At 33.4% G+C, this 10,434-nt stretch overlaps 1 protein-coding gene across 3 annotated transcripts in view; it reads left to right on the forward strand.

The window, feature by feature from the left end:
- LOC117124348 (neurogenic locus notch homolog protein 1-like) overlaps positions 1–10,434 on the forward strand; it is a 95,444-nt gene that overhangs the window by 79,696 nt on the left and 5,314 nt on the right. For all 3 annotated transcript variants that reach the window (XM_033270557.1, XM_033270556.1, XM_033270559.1), the window contains one exon: positions 3,443–3,645. In XM_033270557.1, the coding sequence (XP_033126448.1) occupies positions 3,443–3,645 (203 nt within the window). The remainder of the gene's footprint in view (positions 1–3,442; positions 3,646–10,434) is intronic.

Below are 10,434 nucleotides of genomic sequence, written 5' to 3' on the forward strand. Positions count from 1 at the left end.
CAAGGTTTTAATGCTTTTATGTACAGTAATGGATATTTATTATTTGGGTTACAGTCAACTTAAACTAGAACAACCTGATCACAGGCACAAAATAGAGTTAAAATAATTGTACAGACTCCCAAGGCTACTGAAAATTACACTGAAATCTTTTTTGATCCACAATGAAAATTTGTAAATGAAATTTTGTGTAAGTGTTGAATGATTTGCAAAAAAAAATGTACAAACAAAAAGTTTATTTTTGTGTCCACATAGCTTGTAATCTTTTGACCCCGGTGTAATATTCACTCAACGGAGATTTATACAGGGAAACATTTTGAGCGCTTATACCTATTTTCTCTCCATTTGTGTCGCTATAATTACGTTGTTAGACACTGAGTCACGTAGTAGACAATGTTGGATACAATATTAATGCTATTTAAGGCGGGAAATTAGAATGAATTTGTCTTATTGTCTGCGTAATGTAATTAGGGAGAGTAGTGTATAGGATTATTATAGAACATTGTATTAGTGTTAGAGTAGCAGTTAATTGAAAGTTGTTCTCTTATTCCACACGTTCTTTCATAACTTGCGCTATGAATATGTATACGTTTAAGCTTTTTGTTATTGTTAGCTGTGCTTACTCTTATTACTTTAGACGGATCCATTGACTGTTACCGTGTTTGCATTCTGCATATGTCCGACACAAACTCGTGGGACTTTTAATCTTGACTCGGGTGATATACCTCGCATTACCTCGTCAGGTTGTCTTGTAGAGGGAGGTTATACTCCTAAAGGGACTAGTGCTTAACCCAGTAGACAAGCTTAAGCTTCCATGACATTGCAAAAGGTTGGGAAATAGCTTCTTTATCTAGAATTTCAGGTTGCAAAGAATCAGAACTTCAGGTCATACAACTTTACACAAATAAAGTAATAAATACATCACTTACATAATTTGACTTTTATGGGAAAGAAATATAGGTTTCTCTCTTGTTAAAGCCCCCTCTAATGAAAGACACCTCGCTAATATCGGCATTTTTTTTGTTGATTTTCGTCATTTTTTTCAAAAAAAAGAGAGGGGCAGCTAGAAAATCAGGGGCAGGCGGTGACGCTTAACAAGTAAATTTTTTTATTTGGCCTTACGTTAAAAATCATCAGGTCCTTTCTGCAGCCCCAAGTGAATGCCTATCTTTTTTTTTCAATAATATTTCTGTTCAATTAAAGACCAAAGCTGCTAAAGACTATGAAAACCCTGGTACCAAAAGTGGCCTTTATTTGGAGGGAGACCTGTAAATTTTTATTTTTTTAATTTTTTAAAAATTTTTTTCTAGACTTCATTTTAAATTTTAATATTTTTATTACGTATAATTTAAAAATATACATACACTAACCCATCTTTAATGTGATTGGTTAATTACTGATTCTTTTATTTGATCTTGATTGGTTGACTGTCTTAATTCATGTCTTAAAAATGTAATGAATCATTGTATGACTGAACCCAACTAATGGATTAGAAAAAAGTAATGTCAATTTGATGCCAAATTTCACATTATCTCTATAAAGGCATAGTAGTATCCATGTATTCTTTGTAATAATAGAAATAGAGTTTTGACCTTCCTGACGTGATATCGTACTGAATGCTCAGTACATTCCCAAGTAAATTTAAAAAAAAAAATTGCAAGTGATTCAGGTAGTAATCGAAACATACAAGCTCCAGATAACTAGTCTGGTGTCATAACCATTAGGCCACCGATCTTGCATTTTGTGGCTAGTGTCTGAATCTGGTCCCCAAGTAGCAGCCAGTACTGCAAATGCTATTTCGATGATGTTTTGCGTTAGCAAGTAAGTTTGAATAGGAATGATGTTTTTGCTCTATCTGACGTGTTATCGTACCAGTACTGAACTCTCATTACATTCCCAAATACTTATTGATAATGTTTTAAAATTAGCACATGTGAAGTTTCTTTTTTTCTTCTGTTTTCTGTGGTATTTTTCAACTGATTTATGACTCAGCATTGATACGTGGTTGGACATGTACACACTAATTAGCGGTTTAATGAGTGAGAAATGTCAATGTAGCCCAGGCTGAACAAAGTTATTTCAAGCTGATTAATTTCATACAAGTTTCTGCCAACACTTCAAGTGAAATGATTAAGTATTCCGGTTTTCTGAAAACTCAATTCCTGCAACAGTTTTTTAGCTAAAAGTGGGAAAAATAACTTCCACTTTCTAGTGACTTAGTTTGTAAATAGGAAATTGTTGGGCGTTTGACTGTGTGGTATTCTCTGAATGATTTGTTTACATTTAAATGTTATTATTGTTTGTATTGTTTATTGTTTGTATTATCTTAAATTTGTATTATATTTTTGGATAATTTGGAATTGGAATTTTTTGACATGTGCAACAAAATTTTTTATTATTTCATACCTATCAAACATGTACACCAATTCCCACTCTGTTACCCTATATGTCACTTAAATTACAATATGTCACTTTAAATGACCAATGACATTTCTTTTATGAAGGATTCCCTCTGTATTAATAATACAAAAAAGAAATTCAATTCCAAAGTATAATGTGATAAAAAATTCACAAACTTATGTGAAGAATCTCTGAATGGCAGGTGGAATTCTGAAATAGGAAAGTTTTTTGAGAATTTATATTGGGGTGGGGGGAGGAGAGGGGCAGTGGAGGGTTAAGTTCAGCAAGAGGTTGCATGTGTATCAGCGTTTGTAGCTACCATCTATATTTACCTTGTATGTTCTTTGTTCATTCTGTTTATATTCTAAAATACAGTAAGATATTACAATCATAATCTTTAATAGCTTGATTAAATGGTGATTGAACGGTTGTTCTTTTGGGAGCTCATGCACCGCATGACTAAGTAACTCCGTCTACCTCTCTTGATTAGGATCTTGAGCTTGTACCCACGGGAAAACCTTGATTTTCCTATGGGATTTTGTTGTGTTTGAACATGGATAAAGGAGATGTAAAATTTGTCTACATCACTCAATTTTCTGAGTGGTTTTTTTTTATTGGAATTTCTGACACACACACTGTATATTGACTGATCGATTGACTATTCAGATTCGAATTCAAGAATAACAATCTTCTGTTATAAAAGAAAGAGAAAAAAAGACACTTCAATATTCAATTACTGTACCATATCAACTAGGCCTATAAGCTTTTTTGGGGGGTGGAAATATATTAGTGCTTATTGGAGCAAAAGACACTTTAGAACGTTTTTACACATATTTTCAATAAATATATTTTTATTTTTACTTTGTGTTAAAATTATTTCTTAACTATACCTATATTTGTATTATTTTATTTATTTTGAAATCCAACCAACAGCAAATAAAAGTTGGAATACAAAAATGAAGAATTTTACTATGTAGGTATTTGATATTCACTATATAGAAAAATATCAGAACAATATACCTTTAATTTTTTTATTTTCTTTCAGGTGTTCAGGAAAAAATCATGAAGATAATATGGGTGGTATTGGTAGGCATTGCTCACAACGAAGGCCGAACAAGTCATCGTGTTTAGCAGGCGGTAGAATTGATGTATTCTATGGGCATAAGAAACGTGGTGGTCCAAGTTGTTCGTATAAGCCAGGCCTTGTATCTGGTGTGTTGTGCTGCAAGATAGAAAAAGCTAAAGAAGGTAGGTTTACTGTTACATACATAGATATACAAGTCTCCCTGTAATAAAGACCCCTCCAATTAGGACCTCCTTTCTGCAGGCCAATGTGAATGTCTATTTTAGCTGCTAAAGACCAGGAAAACCCTTGTCCTACAAGTGGTCTTTCAATGGTTGGAGGAAGGCCTGTATTTTTATTCATGAATTTAATTTTTATTTCTTGCTCGAACGGTCGACCACCCGCTGAGTGCTCAGCGCGATTACCCAGTGAAATAAACGGAATATGGTTGGCGTTTTTTGCTCGAACGGGCCCGTAGATATACAAGTCTCCCTGTAAGTAAAGACCCCTCCAATTAAGACCTCCTTTCTGCAGGCCAATGTGAATGTCTATTTTAGCTGCTAAAGACCAGAAAAACCCTTGTCCTACAAGTGGTCGTTCAATGGTTGGAGGAAGGCCTGTATTTTTATTCATGAATTTAATTTTTATTTTATTCATTTAGGTACGTAGGCCAAGGATCACCAATAGGAAACATTAAAAAACAAACAGATTTCTTTGATAGTAATAATAAATTATAATATACCAGTAAAAGTACATTTATATAGTGGATAATGCCAATAACTTTCTGCACTTCATGAAAAGTTAATTACAATAGTATATTATTATTAAAAATATTAAATTAATTACATCAAACTAGCATAACAAAAATACAGAATCAAATGCTGGCGTGTAAAGGAATTTTATGATTAGAGTGGCCTAAAATTACACATTTGGTTAGTCTGTTCATCGGATTATACCATGATTAATAACTTGAAAATTTTGGAAATCAAATTTTAATTTTGCCTTTAGGATTTCACTCTGGTTGTGGACTACATTGTTTAAATTGTTTATCAGTTTTAACTTGTAATCTCTTTGTCCATTCACACTGCCTTGAGGCTTAGTGGATGTGTAGCATTGCAATTTTTTATTAATTCTAATTATTTTGTTCGCAATTCAACGGAAGCTTTACTCTTTCTACGATTAATCTCCGGGTCTAGACTGAAATTGCATGTAAAACGTCATCATTTCTCTTAACGTTGATCATCTCAGTTGTTTAGTGCTTAATTTGAATTTCAGTGATTGTGAATTAATAGAGATTATTTTATTGTTTAGGGCAAGGCCATATTTGATAGGCGAGGTCCCTTGAGACTGGTTCAGTGCTCAGATGTGATAAAATAACCTAATTAGTTATGTGTAATCTTTTTTGCAGAACATCGCAGGAAACTATTTGGTGTGAATCGTTTAATAATAACCTATCAAATCCATGTTGGTCATTAATTACATTACCTTATTAATCCTTCGCTTCATCCCTATGGTGTTGTCCTCGTATTTCCTCTTCCTCATGTAGGCCTATATCGCTGCATATCCATATCCTATTTTCAAATTTTATTGCTCCAAAACTCATTAGCAAATCCTCACTCTTTTAGTTACAAAATATCCCCATCATTTCATTTCAGGCTTTTCATTCTGTCGGTGTGTTCCAGTTGGGAATTCAGACATAAGTAGATTTAGAAACTATCTATTCTTCCTTTTTGCCCACAGTTTATCGAGACATCCTTCCTTTTCGGTGGCATTCAAGGAATCTCATCTGTCTTTAATTGGTTTTGTTTTTAATAGTTTTAATTTTTTATAAACCATATAATTCAGAAGAAAAATCATCAATTTCCTTGAAAAGGGAAGAGATCCTTTCGCAGAGCGATTTAATTCCATTTCATTTTATAAAAAAAAAGCCTTATGCATGCTTCAGTAAAACTTGAAAGACAAGGAAATAAATCATTTAAAAAAAAACATTACGGGCTAAATCTGAAGTCCACATCATGCTCTGAAATTACTTTCTAAGTCCATTATTTCCTTTCAAAAATCTAAATTTGCACCAAACCTTCAGAATGAGACACATGTTTTTAAGAGATAAATAGAACTACTCTGAAATGTGATTTGTTATTTTCCTCTCTGTTTTCAAAGAGGTGATCAGGTAGGTACATATTGTCTAATGGTATTTACGGTTCTTTTCCGACATGTTTCTGTGCTAATGGTTATCTGTCAGTATCCCATGCGAGCTGAAAACTCTTAAGACTGGAGTGCTCTACTTGCCGCAGGGGCGTTCACAATCTCTGTTTATTTATTTATTTATATATTTATTTATTTATTTGCAGATAAATATTGACAGATATCCTATTGATATCAATTGACTTTTTGTATAACATTTTATTCCTGTTTACAGTAACTACTTTTGTAATGCTAGTAATCTTTACCATGGAAGAATACAATAATACTAATTTGAATATGTGGAACATTTAGTTACATCAATTATGCATAAGTTTTCTTGCAACTTCCTTCTCCTTTTGTTTAAATTTACACTCTTTCTGCAATATGGTGTATCAGTTGATTCTCTAAAGGTACATTACTTAAGTATGTCGTAAAATTTGAATTTTTTTTTTTTTTTATCCTCATTTTATAGTATAGTAGGTCTATTTTTTATTTATTTCTTGCAAAATTGTAGATGACGCAACAGAACACCTGGCCCATACTTATAATTGTTTTATCAAGTAGGCAAGAACTGAAGGTTGAACATCAGAACCAATATGTTGTTCCAAATTTAGAATATCACCAAAGATACTAGAAACACAAGATATAACTCTCCACATTTGGAAATACAAAAAATGGGGCGCCGTGTACATCGGGATATAAAAAACATCTTAGTGATAGAGTTCTCATCATTAGCGGAAAGAGAAGGGCACCTTGTATGTGTAAAAGATATGACGTGTATCCGTTTCACTTTGGCTATGCGAGAGTTCTATCTTGAGTTTCTAGTATCTTTGATATCACCTTTTGATGGTTCTTCAGAAAGGTCTGTTTTTGGCAGTGTGTTTTAGGCAGACAAACCAGTGAATTATTCACATGTAGCTCACTCATAGACTCGCACTTGCAAAGTTAAGTTGGATAGGAAGAGACTACTTCCAAATGCAGACAGATTTTAAAATGTAAGCAAAAAAAAAAGGTAAGGGCAATTATTGGTGGTTACTCAGCAAAAATGTCAAGATTTTTTCTCTTTCTGTTGATGACTTTTACCACAAACCCCTGTGAAACCATTGTTGGGTGATGCGTTCTTTCACAACAACCATTGTAAAATGTGAAAAGTGCTTTTTTTTTTTTGTTAATATTTGGATAAAGCTTTAATTTATATGATAGATTTTTATAGGCCTATGAATCAATTTGTACAAACTGAAAATTCAAAGAAAATTTTCAATATTTTGGTACAATACAATTTGGTGTGTTGATAAAATTGAATACAAGACTTTTTAAAAACTTGTTGACAAATTCAATTATATTTTGCAATTCATGAATTACATTATTCTTTTTTGTGATGGTCAGTTTTAATAAATAGAAGAAACTAAGCATGAAATAACAAATTTATAGTATTTTCCTAAATTAGATAGACAGGTCTTTATCAATTCTAAATTACAACTAACAGCATACCATTGTCATCCTTCCCCTTTCAAGAAATATTATTGGCGACAAAAAGTTTCAATTGATTTAAGTTTTCATGTAGTTTTGCAAGTTTTCGTGAGTCAGTTTCTGATTAATCACGAAACCACTGAGTAATAGTGATAAATACAATGACATTGGGCTTTTGCCTTCACCGTTGTTCATAAGTGTACAAATACTGATTACGATATAAAATCTAAACAACGTTTTTCAATTTAAATCATTCAGTCAGCTTACGTAGGCGTTTGGAATGCAAATTAATATGCCATTTGAATGTTCGTTGACTATCGTCTAAATAATCCAAGGCAAAGCCATGAGGATGCACTTGGCTTGGGGTGCTAGTTCTGAACTAAAGAATTGAACTTATGCAGAACATATGATACAGAAGCTTTGTGCATCTGTTATCGAGTTTGATTCAATGATTGTGAAAATCTGTGTATGCGTGGTTGCGAATGAATCAGGAGAGTTCAATAGGTTGAAATCTTGCGAATTTTCCCCGTAGGAAAATGGTACATGTCCTTTTTAGACTACTGCTCTTTAATTTTGTAATATTTATTATTTTTAAAAGGCGATAAATAACATTTTGAGGTACCGATAGGTGTGTGGGGATTCTTTTTCTGTGTCTTGCACTGTTGCAAAAACCTGTTTATACATTCACTGTCTTTGTCGCCTCTTTTTTACAACTTGCACAACATCTAGAAAATATGGAAGTTTGTATCTAAGCTTGGCAAATTCCTACTATAGATTATAATTATGACAGTGTGTGAGGGTGGCCATGTTTGTAAACAAAAATTTAAGACTTCATTTGCCATTTTCAACACGTTGCAGTTTTCTTCAAATACGTATACTCGCGCCATTAACTATAGTATTTCTTGAAATAATTCCATTTAATACTTTTGCAAGATTGATGAGAATAAAAGTGTTAACCTCAATAAAGCGTGCAACCTTGTATGTTGTCGTGAGTAATACAAATTCAATCGTTGAGCCATTTAACAGATGTCTCTTAAAACAGTCAGTGTCACTAAAGTATATGCCTGTTTCATGCTCAGGTCCTATTTCTTGACCCTTTGACCAATTACAATGTCCACTCTCAGGAAATGTTCGTATCTGTGAAGTTCTTGGAAAAACAAAAAGAATTAGAAACGGTGCACGATTGCTGATTTTTGCAGCATTGTGTAATAATGAGCAAATGCTACCACATTCCAAATCACATTTTGAATCACACTCCCAATCTTATTCTTAATCACATTCTAAATCGGATGACATTGTCAATCATGATCACATTCATAATCATAATTTCACACTTTCAATTAAAATCAGTCACATTCTCAATTTCAATAGTAGCTCAGTCGCAATAATTTAAATAACAACACAAAACATAGTCCCTTATTGAATTATACCCACATTTAAAAAAGTTACTAAAATCATAAGGTTGGCTGCCTACTGCCACCCCAGACCTTGCCCATACATGGGTCATGTAGTTCTCAACCTACCAATTAACCCTACATCTAAGAACTATCACCCTAATTGAAGTATAAATGTGAATCAATAACCATATTTACCAATAAATCAGTAAAAAATCTACGAATCAATAAATCAAATCTACGAACAATTCACACGACATCTGCACTACAATGGTTCCACTAGCCTTATGTGTGGTGATTAGTGCGCCCTCTCATGGTAACCCTGAAGTTGCTATACTGCCGATGGTAGAACCACAGATACTAACCACATAATATGTGGACTAAACCAGTGCACTGAATGTAGAGTGACAATATGGATGGAAGCTTTTGAGTAGTCCTGGGCAGTGTAATGATATTCAGTGCCTCTAAACAGTCTAGTCTTGTTCTTTACCACATTGTTACAACTGCTAATTTCCAGACGACTTTAATTCAACCGCTTTTTTCTGCTTTGCCTCACAAAAATCCCCTTTAATTTATTGATCTGTAGGGAAAGTATATTATTATTATCACTGTCAAAAATACCCCCTTCTTATACTTCCCCCTGTCTTAGGGGAGGCAATGGTGAGGGGTCAGGTGCAGTACGTACAAATTTATCAGAAGGAACATCTGTTTGACAAAAAGCTCAACAATAATAGATTACGACAAGCATTGCTTAGAAAAAAAAATGCTCACCGTTTATAAGTGTTAGTTTTATTTTCGCTGAAGTGCTTGAGACCAGCAGCCATCGTATGTCAAATTTAACGATTCCAGACACACAAACATTGACTGATTCACTTAGTCGTTAAGTCAAGTACTGTATACGTATAATTTGTATATAGGTGCTATTTTAGGACGCAGATGATCATATTATTGACAACCAACTATATTTTAGTTTTAAAATCTAATATTAATTTCACGATAAGTTTATTAGTGTTGAATGATGATTAATATGTCAGTTGTGCCTCTATCATATAGGGCCAATCATGCTTATGATTTAGACGATAATAATTATAGCTAATTCAATTGAGTCTGCGCCCTGCAATAGAATTTGTAAAAACACCTTCTAAAATTCAACGCACCAAGCCTAGCGATACAAAAACGCTTTGCCGGCATACTACTATACTACGGTAAATTAAGTTAGATCAAAATATGCAATGAAAGTAGAGGCACAAACCTTGACTCCCTTTGATAGACTTATACACAATCGTAATACATTACTGATGTACAGGAATAAATCACTGTAGCTGCTTTTGTAAATGGAAGAGAAAAATGAAAACAGAAAAAAAAATCAACATTACAACATGTATGGTTTAGGAAAGCACATGGATGGGTTTCAGAAACTGAGATGGGTTTTAAAAAGCTGGTAGGTCTATAATAGGCTTCATCAGCTACTGTACATACATGGGATTTGTGCCCTGAATAATATTCAGTATACATAGTAAGAAGGCTAGGATTGAGGCCTTTCGTTGGCAAATGACAACAAGGTAGATTAACTCGGGCATATACTATATAAAACTTCAGTTTTCTAGTAATATTGATCAAACTGCAACAGAATGCATGCAAGGTTATCACCTATTAAAATCATACTTTACAATGTTCAGTGACGTGGATTGCGAACTAAAGATTTCCAACAACTATAGCAGATTAATGGTGGCTCACATTTAATAAGAACATTAACATGCAAGATAGCCACTTCACTAATACCTCTTTGCTATTAGCAACAGCACAACTGTTAACTCTGTCAAAAAGAACTTCTTGTCTTCCTGTCAAGCCATTTCATGATTCTAATTTTATTTTTTTATTTGATGATTCAAATGTTGCAACCAGGGCAGCCATTTTGGGTTGAAG

This window comes from Anneissia japonica, unplaced genomic scaffold, assembly GCF_011630105.1.
Source record: "Anneissia japonica isolate Jap-2015-1 unplaced genomic scaffold, ASM1163010v1 scaffold750_len1593409_cov174, whole genome shotgun sequence".
Lineage (NCBI taxonomy): Eukaryota > Metazoa > Echinodermata > Crinoidea > Comatulida > Comatulidae > Anneissia > Anneissia japonica.